This window comes from Acytostelium subglobosum, assembly GCF_000787575.1.
Source record: "Acytostelium subglobosum LB1 DNA, scaffold: scaffold3, whole genome shotgun sequence".
Lineage (NCBI taxonomy): Eukaryota > Evosea > Eumycetozoa > Acytosteliales > Acytosteliaceae > Acytostelium > Acytostelium subglobosum.
This window is the reverse complement of record NW_012236529.1, coordinates 1,004,391-1,022,155: the sequence shown is the minus strand read 5'-3', so window position 1 is coordinate 1,022,155 and position 17,765 is coordinate 1,004,391. Positions and strand designations below refer to the sequence as shown.

The window sequence follows — 17,765 nt, the reverse complement described above, 5'->3', positions numbered from 1 at the left end:
TATCAAAGTCGGGCTTGTTGATGAAACGAGTCGTCTTCCAGTTGTTCATTTTCGTTTTGAGCCCACGATAGCCCAATGTGAGCACAGCTTGCGTCTGGTTCCCGACGCATTAATTTAAATAATAATTCGGCAATCGGACAGACGAGTGTGAATGCATTGCAATGTCGCTGAATGACAGATAGAGATAACATAAGTCATGCATGTCTTGTCCATCCATCAATCAATCAATGGGATGTCATTTATGTTATTGAGGAAGGAAGGATAGCCCTCAAGTGTTCAACTCGCTCAGGTGTGATTGTTGTTGTCAGTGTCTGGATGATGTTACTTAATGCTGTTGGATTGTTAGTAATGGTTGTTGTCTCACTCTGGGACATGCATGAAACTACTACTTACATTGCTTCTCTGATGTTGACAATGATTGTACATTAATACTAAGTCTATTCATCTTTGACATTTGATCCAATATCTGTGCAACTAGTTCCAGTTCCTTATTACTTCAATTAATGATGTTAGTTAATGGCCATTGCAATGCTTGATTCATGTGACATACGTTATATAATGACTTTCCAGAATGCTGATGATTGAACTAAACAGTGATGGCGATAAAATATCATTTAGGATTGGAACCAATCGGCTTGGATCAATCAACTATTTGGAGATGGAGATGGCAGTGTTAACAATAACCATGTGATTGTCAATCAGTCAATCAATCAATCAACCTACCTTAAAGTAATTATAGAATAAGGTATTATCCCCTTGGATGGAGTTGTAGAACTTCTCAAACTCGAAGCTGTTTCTGGGAGGCTGCTTGGGAAGTGGTGGCTTCATGTTGGCCAGTCTGGCCAATCTTTCTTGCAATGAGGTTGCTGCGGCAACCGGTTTAGCTGGGGTTGGACTTGGCTTTGCGGTGATAGCAGTGTTGCTATCAACTTCCATCCTGTCATTGTTGTTGTTGTTGTTGTTGCTCTGCTCCTGTACCAATGATACCTTTGCCGTACTAGGAGCAGTAGTCGGTGTGGGATTGATGGGCAGTGTTGCTGCTGGCTTTGGCCCTGGTTGCTGTGTCAGTGTATGTTGATCCTTGCTATTCAGAACTGATGCTGCTGTAGGCTGTTGCTGTATCAGCTTCTTTAGATTGGCAATCTCCGTCTCTGCCTCTTTGTTCTTTGGGTCCTTGTTAAACAAGTATGTAAAGTCTGCCAATGCCTCTTGATATCGTTTCAGCTCTTTGTGTCCCTGTGCACGTCTATGATATGACTTGAGGAATGTAGGGTCCAATGTTATGCTTCTATTGCAATCCGCAATCGCTTGTGAATAGCTTATGATCATTGTTAGTTGTTTGAACGAACTGGAGTTCGTTCGATCGACAACATACTTCTTGAGCTTTAGATATGACATTGCTCTGTTTGAATAGAGTACGGCATTTGTAGAGTCTAGTTGAATTGCCAATGTGTAGTACTCTGTTGCTTCCTTGTACTTGCCCAACTTGAACTGTTCATTACCAAGTTCTTTGTATCGGATCGACTCTGCACCGCTATCAAACAGTCTCGATACGTTTGGTTGTACATTGTTGTTGCTGTTGGTGGTCGATCCCTTTGATGTAGCTGCAGAGACTGCAGCATCCTCAACAGAGTTACGCTTGGACAGTGCTGCCGCTTCAGACATCTGACGATCTGCAACATTAATGTCTGATTGCCATTCCTTCAGTCCCTTCAAGTAGTTCCTGAACAATGGTGTGTTTACAATGTTTGCTCCAGCAGCAGGTTGTTGTTGTTGTTGTTGTCTATTGCTGTTGTTATTATTGTTATTGTTGCTCATTGTATATCTGTACTCATCATCATTGTTATAAGTGATGTCAAGTAATAATGACACTTTAATTCATTTATTTATGACATTAATGTTTGTGATTGTGAACCAGAATAGTCTTGTCTGTTTGTGTTACAGGGTATTGAGGGTTAAGGGTTGAGGGTAGGTTGAGGGTAAGTCAACTTAGTTGGTTGTTATGGTAGTTGTATGGTCAACAGAGGTGTTGAGGATTGGAGAGGTAATACCAAGCTTGGTTGAGGTGTTTACATTGGCATCACCAATCGGAGTACCTAACAAGGTCAAAGCAATCATATTGGATTGTTGACCGGACGCTACTCCAGACATTGATCCAACACGTGAGTTGGAGGCCAAGGTCATTGAACCGGACAAATGAGCAAGACAGGCAAGGATAGTCATTGTATTAGCTTTTGGAAAATTGTTTGTTGGTAATAGTACTTGTTATTGTTGTTGTTGTTGTTGATGATTGATTATCCTTTTGGAATCCATCTTTATATAACTAAAGGATTGGGAACAGATTACATAATAATGGTCATTATCATCTTAAATGATGTTCAATGAATATTAAGTCAATTTACACTCTGATCAATGAATCAATCACAATAATAGTGGGTGTGATTGATCAGATGACACTCGCGAGCATATGAGTGTGAATGTGGATGTGGTGATCAATCGATTGATAGATCCAAGATATGTGATTGATGGTATGGAATGAATGACGATGACGACGAGTCGTTGACTCCAATGTCCATGTAATTTGACTTATAATCACTTGGTTCATATAATAAAGATCATTACATTATTACCGAGTCACATAATGGAATGATAATACATGTGTTTACTATACTTCGTCTCTTGCCACAACACCTGCGACACCAACAGCACCAGCACCACCAGCACCAGCAGCGGCAGCAGCAGCAGCTGTTGCGGCGGCCACAGCAGTTCGATGTACATCACTCCTATGCTTGATTATCTTCATGTCCACGCTGTAACCACAGTCAATGTCCGACTCTTCGTATTCGTATATTGTCGGATCAACTGGTCGGTATCGATAGGCGGCCAGCGAGAATATGATTGATGGCACTGCCATGATGAGCGCAAACACCAAGTACTCCTTCCATTGAGGTGTGATTGAGAATGATTCAATCACAACAATAATGATAACGTTGCCAAGTGAGTTGGTCAGCAGCCACATTGACATGATCATCGATTTCATCGTGGCTGGCGCCTGAGCATACGCAAATTCCAGACCAGTGATTGATATCAGGATCTCGGCGCAGGTGAGACAAAAGTATTGAGGCAGCTGGTAGTAGATGGATACAGTCTTGGGTGGCTCGCTCTCAATCTTGCGCTCAACAAACATTGCCAGCAGGAATGTGCCCACAGCGATGAACATGCCGGCAGACATACGCATCAATGGCGGGAAGTTGATGTTGTTTCGCTTCAAAGGACGATATAGTGCATACTCAAAGACTGGCACGAGCAGTAGAATGAGTAGTGGATTGATGGCCTGGATCTGGTCGGGCTCCAGACTAAAGCCGCCTGTGATGTGAAGGTCCATTGTCTGAGCGGTCTGCACCCAGCGTGATGCAGTCTGATCGTACAACGCCCAAAAGAATGGCATAGGCAGGAAGACCACAAGGACCTTCAGTGCTGCGCGTACAGAGTCGACCAATTTCTGATCAAACTTGATCTTTGCGCGATCCAACCAATGATCGTGATAGTACCTGTCATCATAGCCATCCTTTCTTGACTTGATTTTCTCACGTACAGCACATCCCAACACGCTGAACATGTCCAGCAGGATGCTGCCGGCCACAGGTCGGTACACATACTTCCTGCGACCCATCAACAGGACCACTGTGGACAGCACCAGCAGACAGGAGGGCACGCCAAATGCCAGCCAGTAGCCAACGTATCGTCGCAGCAATGGTGTCAAAATACAAGAGAAGAATGAGCCAAGATTGATGGACCAATAGAACATCTGGAACACCTTTTGAAGCAGATGCTTCTGGTCAGAGTTGAGTTGATCGCCACAGAATGCTGACACCACTGGTTTGATTCCACCCGTGCCTACACTGATCAGTATCAGACCAAGTATCAGACCCCAGGGTGATCGATCTCCTGGTCCAGGACCAGTGACCCCTTCAATCGATGTTACAGCCATTATAATGCCGCCTATACAATATACAATGCTGAATGCAAACAATGTATTGAACTTTCCAATTCTTGCATCAGCCAAGTAAGCTCCAAGTAGTGGGCTGGTTTGGGAGGAGGGAGGGTCAGTGTCGGAATGATTCCATCTCTCGATCAATCAATCAAACATACAAAGCGAATGCCAAAAAGTTAAAGGTAGATACAATGATTGTGGCAGTGTTGGCAGTGTATCCCATGAAATTTGTACAGTATATACTAAGTATTGTTCTTAGTCCATAGAATGAGAATCTAGATTGTTTGTTTTTTGAATGAATGAATGATTAGTCGTCGTAATTAGGAGAATGGATAAATGAATGATGGATGTATACCTTTCACAGACCTCATTACCCATAATATATCTTAAAGAGGATGGTATTGAATTGTTACCAACTAGTATATCCTCTGGATGTTGTTGTTGATCGCTTGGTATATTTGATTTATCCCCATTAGAGTCGTTAGTCGAATTTTTATCGACTTCATGTAAGAACTCATTATTGATGTCATGTTGTATTCTATCAATGTCAATAGGCATTTAATAATATTATCTATATCTATATCTATGAGTATTATATAATTAATTTAAAATATCTGTCGTCAAACACAAGTGAAACATAAACATAAACCTGTTTGACCCAACGTAGGTTGATTGAAGTTGTTTGTGTTAACCTCACAGCCCAAAACAATGAGAACAAACAATTGCAAAAGGGACCAGAGGTTATTTTGAGCTCTTTTTTGTTACGTTTTCCGATCCAAACTGTTTGAAAAACACCCCCACCATGGTGATTGATATCCAAAAATGGTCCAAAAGGATGCGTACACAATAGTTTATTAATAGATTAGTACACAAAATAATAATGGACAGACCGGCATGTTGAATGAATTATTGATTGATTGATCGATCGACAAAGATATATATGGATAATGATGGATGTTATTTGTTTCAATTAATTAATTGAAATAGGTTTGTGCCTCTTCCAAAGCATTCTGAGCCAACTCAACATCTGGTGTTGTTTGATCTACTGTTTGTTGATGATGTTGATGTTGGTCACCAGCAGTTGTCTGTGAGATAACTCTTTGTTGTTGCTGTTGCTGTTGTTGTTGCTGTTGCTCGTTGTAATCCTGCTCGGCGCGCTTTGCCTCATTATCAAGGTCAGTCCACTCGCCAATGATCCTGACTGCGTTCTCGAGCTTGGGAGTCTTGGTCATTGGGTTGTTGCACAGATCAATGGTCTTGGCCTTGGTCTTGGACTCTTGTGAGCACCAAGTCTCGCACCACAGCCACTCCTGGGGCAGACTGAATATGCGCACCGTGTGCTGCAGATAGTTGGGCAGATCCTGGTCGAGGTTGGCAAGACTGTTTGGATCGCGGCTCAGCTGCTCGTAGGTCATACGCATGTGGTCGCCGGCCATGATCCTTCTGAAACGCTGCAGGTCCACCACGTAGAGCGCAGAGATGTGGTAAGGGCGTCCACGCAGATGGTCGTGCCAGAAGCCCTTCTTCCAGAAGCGGAAGCCTTCAGTCTCGCGGTTGGAATCACAGAATGGCGTGTAGCCAAGCGATGCGCCCTGCAGGTCCATGTCCCAGAGCTCGCGAAGGTCAGTGCGCACGACCTGGTCGGCGTCGACAAAGATGATCTTCTTGACCGAGAGCGGGAACAGCACGTCGAGGAACAGGATTTTGTAGGCCCAGATGATGCGCTGCTTCTCGGTCTGCTGACGCAGGAAGTATGGCCACTTGTACGTCACGAGCTCATACTCAAATCCGTACTTCTCGGCATAGTGCGGGATAAAGTCCACAAACTTGGGCGACAGGTAGTTCTTGAGGAACCAGAACTTGACTGGATTCTGCGTGTTCTTCTTGACCGACAACATCATGATCTTGAGGAATCGCTCATAGAGATGTCCACTGGCCACCGAGAACACGTGGATCGTGTCCAATGTACCGTTGTTGCTGGCCTTAACCTGTGGCTGCTTCTTCTTGGCGCCGCCGCCCCACAGACTCGATAGGAAGCCGGTCGACTCCTCCTCTTGCTGCTCAGCCACCGCACCCGTGTCGTCATTGCTGACGGGTGGGAGGATGGGCTCGTGTTGCTTGCCAGGCTTGTGCTGCACGCCAAGGTAGATGGGACTGCCCTTGAAAGAGTCGGCGATGATCAGACGACGTGGGATGACGTGGTCGGCCTTGTCCTTCAGTGTAACCATGTCCAAGATGTCCATGATCTGGTTGCCGCGACCCATGGTCTCGAGGTACCACACGCCAGGGTTGCCCTGCAGTTGGAAGTATCCGATCGAACCCATAATGATTGTGTCGATCTCTGGTGTTTCAACTTGTTGCTGCTTCTTTGACGGAACGAGTTTGAGCTCCATACCAGACAACGATGATTTGTCCTTGACGTCGACGGCGTGGCCCTGCACCAAGAGATGCTCCAACTCGTAGACTGCGCGCATCACCTGCTCCTGACCCAAATCCTTCAGACGGATGTTGTCCAGATCGTACTTGGCAATGATGGGCTTGACGATCCAGCTGGATGGCACGTCGATGGCCAGAGTAAGCACCTTCTTGTCGGGTAGGTTGACCAGTGTGCCGGCCGGCTCCGAGATTGAGGCGCCAGTGGCCGAGAACTTAGTGTCGAGGTTGACGACGTATGAGTAGTAGGTCTTGAGGGGCAGCTCAGAGAGAGACAGCTGCACATTGAGGAACACATCGCATGGGATTCCAAAGTGACGTGAGAGCTCAGCCACGATGGGGATCATCTTCTGTGCGGTCTTGCTCAGCGGGTTGACCACCATCTTGAATCGGAGTGGCAGTTGGCGAGCACCAGTTGTGGCAGGATTGTAGACGAATGATGGTACCATCTGGGTGGGCAACTCCTTGTGCTGAGCGTTGCTCTGCATCTTGCTGGCGAGCGCCGAGACCACCCTCATCAAGAGATCGGATGTGATGGTCGCGTCACCGAGTGCCGCAACGGCACCCTCCACTCTGCTCGACTCGAATCGCTCAAGATAGGCAAAGTCATTGAACAGGTCGTTGTCATCAATCGCAATCAATCTTCCATTGGCCAAAAGGTAGGTCTTCTCAACGCCACTGTGCAGGTCGAGACCAGAGTTGACGTATTGCAATTGGTCACCAATGCGTTGGGTCATGTCATTGTCATTGGAGAGGCCGGCTGCAGCCAGGGCCTGTTCGAGGCTCAGTGTCTGATCGCTCTCAAGTTTGTTCAACTGTTTGTTGAGCAGATCGATAGCGGATTGAGTCTTGATTTGTGGGTGTGCCAGCACTCTAGACACGGGACTGTCAGCCAATGGCAGCATGGCATAGCGTGCCTGGGTGTTGCTCTCACTGTGGAAGACAGAGTTGAGTGCAGACAATGCAGCCTTGACACCGGGGGCCGTGTTAAAGTCGGCCACAACAATGACCGACACCTTGTCAATGGCTGAAGCGTCGCGTCCACTTGCAAGATGCCACACGAGTGATTGGTAGACGCGCTCAGCGGCCTTGGATCCAAAGATGTCGCCTGGAAGCTTGACAGTGCTCTGTGATGAGGGTATCACAGTGGGGTTGAAGCTGCTGAGCAGCTGTCCCTTGGTGCGGAAGTTCTCCATGATGGTCTTGTAAATGTCGTCTGTGTTGTCGTTGAGAACGTCTTCCTGCCAGAGAGCCTTGATCACATGAAGCTCGTCCATACAGAATGAGTGAACTGCATCGAGCAGTGGTCGCTTCTCGCTGATCTCTACCAACATGCCATTGATGAATAGCTGGGGGAACTGAGTGATGCCCTTGGCATTGATGTACTGGCTGGCGCCAATGAGTTGGGGTGCCAACTCGGTCGACTCCATAAGACCGATGAGGTTGGGCATGCGATTGCCCATCTGACCAATCACAGTCTGGAAGGCAGACTGGACAATGCCGTATGAGTTGTAGTCAGCCTCGTAGACTGAGCGGAAGTAGTTGAGTGCGTTCATAAAGAAGAATGCAGCGCGATGGCCCATGCGCTCCTTGAACGTCCAGAAGAGTCTGGCGACGACCTCTGGTCGCACCAAATCTGAAGGAGGCTTCTTGTCAGTGGGGAGGCTCTCCGTGTTGAAGATGATTCCAAAACGGCATGGCGAGTTGTTATTGATCAACGACGACACCATTGCCAACTGCGTGAACACTTCCTCTGATCCCATATCCAACACAAACAATGCTGTGAACAAGTTCTTGCCAAAGTACACTGATGATGAGTCCAAGTTTCCACTCAGCTAAATGTGATAGTTCCAATGTTAGTGATTGATCGCTCGATTGATTGATTGATTGATCGAATGATTGATTAAACATACAGCACTGAATGATTTGTCCCAGCGTTGATAGGTATAGTCCGAGTTGAGGTTGTTCATGTAGAGGATGATACTTTGGTCGTCTGGCAACATGTCAAAGCGAATGGAGCTTGGCTTCAAGATGAGCTTGTTCACATTGAGTATCTGGTCATTGCTCAATCCGATCTGTTGTAGCTGTGCACCAAACTTGACCTCATCCAACACAATGTCTGTGAGTCTATTGATTGAGTGGAAGTGTGAGTGAGTGGATGCCATGCCCGCGACACACATAACTTACCCAAGAGGGTTCAATTCGAACTCATCCTCGACAGAGTCACCAACCTGGATCACGCGATCATTGAGGAAGAGTTGGTTCTCGCCCTCGGTCACGTGCTTGTGAATGGCTTCGATTTGTTGTTTGAGCGTCTCGTTGAGGGAGATGCGTGCCAACGATGCTTGGAGTGAGGGGAATGTCGAGGAGATGTAGCTCAGCGAGCGGATGGGGTCGGACGAGCCAACGATCTTCTGCGCCGCCTGCACTCCTAGATCCTTGACCTGCCACACTTTCAGCTCGGTGGTTTGCTGGTTGGCCAATAGGTACTTCCGGAACGTGCTCAACTTGCTCGAGAGTTCGGGATGCCGAGTGTGCAGCACTTTGAAGTTGAAGCCAGATATATCCTCGTTCTGGGCAGTCGCCGCCAGTTGACTCTGTAACTCGTCCTTCTCTATGACACTGTCGTCCATCACCTTGTACTCGAGGTTCTTGATAGAGAGACTATACCCATAGCCCTGTATGTGTGCTTTTCGTTTGGAACTCGGCACGACGAATCGCAGGGCGTAGATGATCTTGCCGCCCTCGGCCAGCTTCTTGAGCTGGCGGTGCACTTCAGCAAAGGTGGCAGAGGTCACGTCGCTGTAGTACACTGCGACGGGCACTGATTGGAGCGGAACAAGTACCTGAGCGTCGTACTTGAACAAAGTGTTCTGTGCATAGATCGTATCCTGCTGGTAGACTACCGGCCGCCTAACTGGTATCTCGAGATTGATGCTATCTGCAAAATGGTAAGTAAAATCAATGCTTTTTGCCCATGCGGAGAATGATCCTTCAACGCCGCCAAGCACAATGACCTGTGTGCGTTCCCTTTTGTTGTTGATGTTGTTGTCGTTGTTGTTGTCGTTGTCGTTGTTGTTGATGTTGGAAAGGTCCTGGAGGTAGAGTTGGCGTAGCATCTCGACGCGTGGTGAATATGTGCGTAGGGCAAGCACAGCCTTTAGGAACAAGGTCATGTATGATTGACTCTGACTCTGATCAGAATCCAAGATGCTTGCACTGCTGTCCACTATCACCTGGAATGATTCCTCATCAGTGAGTAATGTGTCGCCATTCTCAGCCTGCTTCTTAACGTATCTTTGATTGACCTCCTCAATGTATTGCTTGTAACTGTCGACATCAAGCTTCTCTTTGAAGAATGAGCTTTGAGATTGATTGAGTGATTGAGCGAGTGAGTTAGCAAGTATGATTGAACTAACGAACGAATGTACTTACAATGCCTCCAGGTAAAGTGGAGTACTTTGCCAATTGGATAGCATGGATAGATGAACGACCTTGGATGTGTCTGCACTGCCTTGATCTTCATTTGCCAACGTTGCTTGTGCATACATGCACAGGCAACATATAACTAGTGTTACCAATAACCTTGCCATACTTTAGTTATATATCTCTTTGTATATATATATGTATGTTCTTGTGAGTCTTATGACACGAATGAGTGATTGATTGATGGGATGATTGGCGGGGTGATTGTTTGCTTCGTCACCCCCCATTTTGATGTTCAAAGTCGTTTCGATCACTTTTGGCTTTGGAATTGCCAGTTCTCAACATCACTATCCAGGGATTCCTCCAATCAATCACTTAATCAATCAATCAATTAATGAGATATATTGATTGCGCATTGTTATATATTATATATTTAATTAATTAATATTTGATTGTTTGATTTAGAATCTACCTGTCCTGGATTGTGACAGATAGATGGAGTCACTACCGCCAGGTGATGTGAAGCTTGGTGGTGCTGCGGTGCGGAACGGTGACACTGGTATGTCGGCTCTGGATCGTGATTGCAGAACTGAGGTGACTGGCTTCTGATTATATTTGAACGAGATGATAAAGGTGGCCAGAGCAATCAGCACCGCCAGTATGATACCAAACAGCGTGAAGTAAGGCACGGACGATGATTCGCTGTACTCTACCAGCGAGTATGAGACGGGGATTGACTGCTTGGACTTGCCCTCGGCGTTGCTAATGTAGATGGGTACGTTGTTGAATGGCTTGGCATTGCGAGCAGGCTCGATCATGAAGCGGTACAGTGTGCCCGAGCCCGACGGCGACTGTGAGGCGGGCAGGTGCGTCACGGTGAACAGCGAAGAGTCGGAAGACTCGACAAACAGGTTGTTGGACGACTGGATGTTGAGGTAGTGCACGTTGTTGTTGGGCGACAGTACAATCTCGGACTTGCCGACCACGTGGAACGATGATTCGAATGGCAGGTCGTACGACTTCTCGAGGTGGTAGGTCTTGCGCGTGTCGGCCACATGCACGACCATCGTGATCTTGTCGACAATCGATGTGGGCATGCCTCGGGGCGTGACCACGCATTGGAATTGCGACGAGCCGGCAAAGGACTGCTCGCACTTGGCCTCGGCAAACGCAGACTCCTTGATCAGACAGCGACACTCAATGTGGTTCTGGATGGAGGGCAGCTGGGTGAACTCGCTCGACTCGCTAGTGTAGAATCTGATCGGGTAGATGTAACGCTCGCTTGGATCATTGATCACCTGACTGCCAATGTCGAGTTGGATCGATGCAACCTTTGCCACCTGGACGTTGGTCTGTGATGATGGGTTTCTCAGGTAGCGCAGGGTGGTACGGCCTGGCTGGTTGGCCACGGCCTTGCCGCTGACCGCGTCGACGGTCATCACGGCAGAGTCGCCGACGGCCCACACGCGATCGCCAGTAGCTGGAACGACGTAGCCACGCTCAGACAACTGTTGCTTGTCCAGCTCGAACTGGACTGATGAACCAACGTGAATGATGATGTTGTCTGGCTCGATGAAACGACCAACGAATATCTTGACGTAGTCATCAATGTGCTCCATGCCCTTCAGGTAGACGCGCAAGGTGACAACACCAGCACGCATTGCCTTGGCAGTGATGACCCATGGTGGCTGGCCCTGATTGAATGCGCCAGTGTTTTGTTCAAAGTGCGCTGCAATGACTCCAGTTGTGCTGAACTCAGTCTCGAATGCCACATTGCCATAGGTCGTGAACAACTCGCCAATCTCATCGCGAAGGTATAGTCCAAATGTGAGTGAGTCGCCAATTGCCACGACTGTTGAGTTGGGGTTGAGCGGGATGATCTCCAAATGTGAGAAGGGCTTGGTGCTCACCTTGACCAAGCTGCTGGTGTCGGCATGGCCATCACGTGTAACGGACAGGTAGCAAGTTCCAATGCGATCATGCGAGGTGAGCTTGAGGCCGTCCTGGAGTGTGATGATGTCCTGACAGTTGACGTATTTGTCGCAGTCCAAAGGTGAGATCTCCAGACCCTTGGTGTTGATGGATTGCGCAAGCGCTGAGGCGGTGTTGAGTGGCAGAAGCAGGGATGTGGTAGGGATGCCCACGGGTTCAATCACTGTGATCTGGAAAGGTGGTGTCTTGAAGAGATGACGCGAACGATCGCTTGCGCTGTAGGCAAAGGCTGTGATCGCAGTTGTTCCAATCGACTTGCCAATGACGCGCACGCCAAATGAACCCTCCATCTCAATGGTAGTGTTGGCACGATTGTAAACAGAGGTCAACTGCAGCACTGAGCTGTCGAGACACTCCCACTTGAAGAAGAAGTCAACGGTGCCGTAGGTGAATGGTGTCTCGCCATTGTTGCCAACCACGCGGAGCTTGAGCTCGTCACCTACCAACAGTCTGTCGATTGTGCTGTGAAGACGGATGCCCGTCATGTTCTTGACGTAGACGGTGAGGCGGTCCTCGCCAATGATCTGTTGACGACCGGTCTTGGGGTCGGTGATGTAGGCAATCGCTGTGACTAGTGCCTCGCCAGTGCCCTCGGCCACCAACTCGCCAATGACGCCTCTGTTGACAGTGGCGACCTTTGTGTCGCTGGACTTGAATGTGACGTCCTGTCTGGACGCGGCACCACCACTCCACTGCAATTGGAAGTGGCCGCCTGGAACCAAGTGAAGGGTCTGTGGGGAAACCTTGAATGGTGGGAACACCTGGATCTGAACGGTGCGAGATTGTACCATCTGACCTGTCTTGGGATTGGTGTTGGTGAGGGTGAGGGTGGCAAGACCGGGGTCGAGGCCGCGAAGGGTAAAGCGACGGGGATCATCGGGCGACTGCTTGATTGAGAGGACGCTGGGGTTGTCAATGTGGGGCACAAGGTCAAAGAAGCGATATTGTTCGTCTTCAAATGGTGTGTTGTTGGCGTCAAACACGGTGATGTTCATGGGTGTCGTGCCGCCAACCTGGATGAGCTCTTGTGCAGTCAGGTCGATTTGTGCAGCGTCACTGATAAAGATGATTGAGGGCTCAGCGCCACTGCCGCCAAGACAAACGTCGTTGACATCGATGCGAAGGTAACCTGGCGCAACTGGTGTGAGCAGCACCTGGCTCATCTGAGGGTCGAGTGTGGCCAGTCTTGAGTTGTTCGCGGCAAACTTGAAGCTACCACTGCCGCCCAGCGCGGTGAGTGTGAGGTTGTTTTTGTCGCTGAGGTACATGGTCTTGGTGGCGGGGAGTAGCTTGACGTTTGATATCAAGTCCAGATCGATCGATGATTGTAGCTGCTTGGAGTCGAGCTGTGGGATGTTCCTGGAGGGCACGCCAGCGGTGCTGAGCACATCGGCGTTGTATCCCACCACTTGGGTACCGAGACGTGTCCTGCCCTCGAGTAGCATCAGTGTGAGCATGGCCAGCGAGTCGGCCTTGCCGGGGGTCCACTTGGCCAACTTCTCATCCTTGGCATTCCAGGCGAACTGGAGTGTTGAATAGTTGCTGAACTTGTTTCCTTGCTCATCATAAACTCCCGAGACAAAGGGGATCTCGCGGTTGTTGCGCACCTTGTAGAGTGGCACGTCGTCGGCACCGGAGCCTGGCTTGCGCTCATTCAAAAAGGTGATGGCGTTGGTGCATGGGATACCTCCCTTGGTGGCCGACTCCTTCATGCCCTCGTCCTCATTGATGGACAGCTGCACAGAGGTGGGAGGCACGCAACGGAAGGACATGCTGGCGCTGGGCGATGCTGGGACGGGGTTAGCGGTGGATGCGCGATTGCCAACCTTTAGGACGATCTTCTGCTCAGTGTGTGCCAGACATGTGACGGTGAAGCTGTGTGGCGACACGACGTTGATGGCCACGTCGTCTGGCTTCTGTGCCGTGATGGTGCGGAAGTAAGACTTGGGATCAGTGAGCCATGGCTCTGGGCCTCCCTGGTGATTGACGAGCACTGTGCTTCCAAGTGTGACCAGAACATCTGATGGGTCGAGGGTGAGTGGACGGTAGGCAATGATCCTAGCCTGTGCCTTCATTCCATTGTGGTCCACTGTGACGTAGGTTGAGCCCTCCTTGAGTGCGAGTGCTTGCTTGACTGAGCAGTGGTCGGGACGTCTGGGCATCCAGATGTGGCCCTCAAAGCCACGTGGCTGCTTCTCTGGCTCGGTGGATGGCTCCTGCAGCTCAAACACAGATGGGTCCTCTATGGCCCAGTGCAGGTTGGGGATGCTACAGGCGTCAAAGTTGTGGCCGGCTGGTAACTTGTCGCTCTTCATCACGGTCGACAACATCAGTGACTTGCCAACCTCGACCTCGGCGGGCGAGGGCGAGAACGCGATGGCGTTGGGTGGGATTACTGAAGCCTTGGAAGTCTGATGGTTGTGCGGGTTCTTCTTGTCGACGACGCTAATCAATGCGTTGCCGGGCTGCGTGGCGGTCTTGACCAGGCCGGTTGGATCGACCTCGACGATGGCCGTGTGATTGCAGTGCCAGAGGTACTCGCCCGAGCCACCGCGGGCCTTCAGCGGGAAGGACTGGACGGCGGCGCCAGCGTTGTACGGGAAGTAGAGCATTGGTGGGAAGAGTGTGATCATTGGACTGATGGTGATCTCCTGCTCCACAGAGATTGGGTGCAGCAGAGGGATGAGCTTGCCTGTCTTGATGTCATAGATCTTGACGAGTGATGCGCGCACCGATGTGAGTCCCTCCTTCAGCGCGCGGACGTGATAAGTGTCGGAAGCAACACGTGCATTGCTGGGGGCGGGGATGGGCTCAAAGTAGGTCTTGGAGATGTTGACATCGTACGAGATGTCCGAGTTGTATATCTTGTGGCCAGAGGCGTCGTAGAGCTCCACGGTGAGTGTGTAGTTCTTTGTCTCGATGAGGTTCCAGTTGACGACGGGGCCTGGGCCCAGACCGATTGGATCGATCTTTAGCGTCAGGTATGATGGTGTGACCACATGGACGATGGCATGAGCGCGATTCTCTGTCATATTCTTGTGCTGCACATTGACCTCTGTCTTTCCAATGTCTGTCGCGAGGAACAGTCCACTCTGCTCAATGATTCCAACCTTTTTGTTGGTCGAGTCCCAAACGTATTGTGGGTTTGGCATTGGGATGGCTGTAAGGTGGCGACACAAGGTTAGTGAGTCTGATTGAATGTGATTGAGTGATCGATGCACATACTCTCAACTTGGTTCCTCTTCTCTGTTTGCAAGAGATAGGGTATCTGTGTACCGGGGATCACATAGAGAAGGTGTGATGGGTTGAGCTGGAGGGGCTCGAGAACGGAGATGATGACGCTAGACTGCTCGATGCTGCTGTAGGCTGACTCGAGGAGACGTGCGGTGACCGTGGCACGTCCAGTGTCAATGCCCTGTACCAACACTTGTGATGACTGCAAGCCCTCCTTCTCCATCGAGATGAGGATGGGGTCGGTGTCACGTGAGGCATCTTTGAATGGCACGATCTGGATGATGTTTGATGCGCTGACCGACCATTCAAACTCAATGCCCAGCACGGTTGAGAAGCGATTGCCCTGTGAGTCGAATGCCTCGACCTCGAGTATCTCTGAGGCGTCCTTGTACATGATCCTTGTCGTTGTCTCGATACTGATCGATGCGATCCTGTCGACAAACACCTCGCAGCGCAGACGACGATTGGTTGTGCGATCCTCTGCGTAGATCAACGTTGAGTCACGACCTGCGAATCCACTTCGCACACTGACCTTTACCGCTGTAGAGCAACGATTGGCCTCGCCCTCACCATTGCCCCAAGGTGTAGCAATGATAGCCGAGTTCAAAGATGCTTGTCCATCATTATTATTGCAAGGTTGTATTGTGTCATACAATGGCTCCAAGTCGATCAAGTCTTGATTGTTCGTTGACCTAAGTATATTATATTATATGTTTGTTAGTATCGTTTGTTCATTCATTCAAACATTGATTGATTGATTGATTGATACGCACCATTCAAAGCAGCCGTTGGATGCACCGAGGCGGTAGAAGAGTCTTGATTTGGATGATGTGTAGGGCAGCAAGATGCTGACCTCTTTGATACTGATTTCTGTGTCTTGTTGTTGTTTCTTTGCATCGACGACGATATGTTGATTGCTCATACTGCTGATGATTGAGAGGAGCAACAACAACGATGCAAGGAACATCATTGTTCCTCGTCGAGCACTACCACCACTACAGCTGTTGATCATCATTATTATATGATTGATACACTTGTAGTAGTATGTATGTATTATATTATATCTTTAAAAGGGTAAACAATCAAGTATGAATGAGATAAGTTTGATCGCCTGCACGATGATTGTGAAGTTGATCAAAGTGAACTTCAACAATTTGAAATTTGAATTTGAAAGTGGGTGTTTGTTTCAAACTGCCAACCGTTAGAAACACTTGAGAAGGAGGGAAGTAAGACTTGACTCCTTGTTTGATACCTAGTATCGTTGTTATTGACACTTTCAATCAAACACATATATACATATTTACATACAAATATTCATACATACATACATATATATAACATAATCAAACATGATTGATAACAAGGACGAATATAAATGGGATGGCTACGATCACATGATGAGCTCAAAGCCAAACATGGGCAAGCCAGACCCAAAGGCTAGCATCTTTGATCTCAACAATATGCGCGACTCTGTACTCTTTGAGAAGGATAGGTTCTCATTCTGTCTATCTCCACCCAAAGGTACTTCATTCACATCTTTGAACCTTCATCATTCATACTAACATGATGTGCTCAATCACAATATAGACCCAAGCAAGTACAAGACCTTCAGTCAGCCACAGTCAAAGTCACATGCACAGCCAATGCCAATGGGTGGTGCTAGAGTACAGCAGCAGCAACAACAGAAGGAGAATATTCCAATTAATAGCAATCAGAGAATGGCACCACCAATGGCTATGACCAAGCAACAGATGGTCTCTCAGCCAATGCCCATCAACGCCGTCAAGAAAGTGACCACTCAGCCAATCACAATCCCATCACAACAGACACAACAGCAGCAACCACAGCAGCAACAAAAGGTCACAAGTCCAATGTATCAATCGCCCGTCAAGACTAACACATTGACCAAAGGTATGATTGATTGATTTGTTTATTGTGTGATTGAGTGATAGCGTGCAATTATATTAACATACACCATACCATACCAGTGCCGTCATCCCCAATCAAGTCCACCACAATGAAGACTCAGCCACAATCACCTCAAAAGCCATCGATGATGAAGAAGGAGACGGTCCAATCACTCTCTGATGTGAACTTGGATAATATGTACCTTACCAATAATGTAGACTATAACATGAGTGTTAATGGCGTCGTCGCCGCACCATTGCCAAACAACCGCCCAGTGCCAATGTTTGGTTCGCGTCCCGCCACACCAACCCAGCAACTGCCCAACGTCCCATCAATCACGACTCAGCCTCTGATGGTTGGTTCGGCCCCCACCCGTCCAGGCATGCTATCGCGTCCCGCCACACCAACCCAGCAACTGACCAACATCCAGTCGCCGCCCCAACAGTCCGCCCCAAGCTTGAACAAGCGTCCTGTCACACCCACCAAGATGGAGCCACTCGCGTTGCCCGTGGCCACCAAGCCATCAGCCACCCAGAAGGAGGCCGACTCAATCAGCATTGTGGCCGAGGCCAAGCTCGAGTCGAGGATCAAGAACCTCGAGATGGAGAACCGTGTCCTGAAGCAACAGATGCAGGAGAAGGACCGATCGATGGAGCAACTGCACGATCGCATTGAGGACCTTGAGTCGCAGGTCAAGAACTTCATGGAGGAGATCAAGTTGTTCCTGCTCAACAACATCGAGGAGAAGTAGTCATAGTCGTCGCTCAAGTACATCTCT

The 17,765-nt window shown here is 48.8% G+C and overlaps 5 protein-coding genes across 5 annotated transcripts; 1 reads left to right on the top strand and 4 right to left on the bottom strand.

The window, feature by feature from the left end:
- Positions 1–239: 239 nt before the first annotated feature.
- On the bottom strand, positions 240–1,818 carry SAMD00019534_018920 (hypothetical protein; the record flags this gene model as incomplete). The annotated part of the gene is made up of 5 exons (XM_012902483.1): positions 240–331; positions 394–487; positions 551–586; positions 724–1,246; positions 1,376–1,818. The coding sequence occupies 5 exons, from the start codon at positions 1,816–1,818 to the stop codon at positions 240–242; spliced, it is 1,188 nt and encodes a 395-aa protein (XP_012757937.1).
- A 1,148-nt stretch (positions 1,819–2,966) lies between these two features.
- On the bottom strand, positions 2,967–4,552 carry SAMD00019534_018910 (hypothetical protein; the record flags this gene model as incomplete). Its single annotated transcript, XM_012902482.1, has 4 exons — positions 2,967–3,137; positions 3,335–4,085; positions 4,153–4,269; positions 4,350–4,552. The coding sequence occupies 4 exons, from the start codon at positions 4,550–4,552 to the stop codon at positions 2,967–2,969; spliced, it is 1,242 nt and encodes a 413-aa protein (XP_012757936.1).
- Positions 4,553–4,968: 416 nt separating this feature from the next.
- Positions 4,969–9,978, bottom strand: SAMD00019534_018900 (hypothetical protein; the record flags this gene model as incomplete). Its single annotated transcript, XM_012902481.1, has 4 exons — positions 4,969–8,262; positions 8,341–8,554; positions 8,615–9,790; positions 9,863–9,978. 4 exons carry the CDS (start codon positions 9,976–9,978, stop codon positions 4,969–4,971), a joined length of 4,800 nt encoding a protein of 1,599 aa, XP_012757935.1.
- Positions 9,979–10,314: 336 nt separating this feature from the next.
- On the bottom strand, positions 10,315–16,049 carry SAMD00019534_018890 (hypothetical protein; the record flags this gene model as incomplete). The annotated part of the gene is made up of 3 exons (XM_012902480.1): positions 10,315–15,005; positions 15,071–15,771; positions 15,853–16,049. The coding sequence occupies 3 exons, from the start codon at positions 16,047–16,049 to the stop codon at positions 10,315–10,317; spliced, it is 5,589 nt and encodes a 1,862-aa protein (XP_012757934.1).
- A 379-nt stretch (positions 16,050–16,428) lies between these two features.
- On the top strand, positions 16,429–17,738 carry SAMD00019534_018880 (hypothetical protein; the record flags this gene model as incomplete). The annotated part of the gene is made up of 3 exons (XM_012902479.1): positions 16,429–16,600; positions 16,667–16,990; positions 17,068–17,738. The coding sequence occupies 3 exons, from the start codon at positions 16,429–16,431 to the stop codon at positions 17,736–17,738; spliced, it is 1,167 nt and encodes a 388-aa protein (XP_012757933.1).
- Positions 17,739–17,765: the final 27 nt, after the last annotated feature.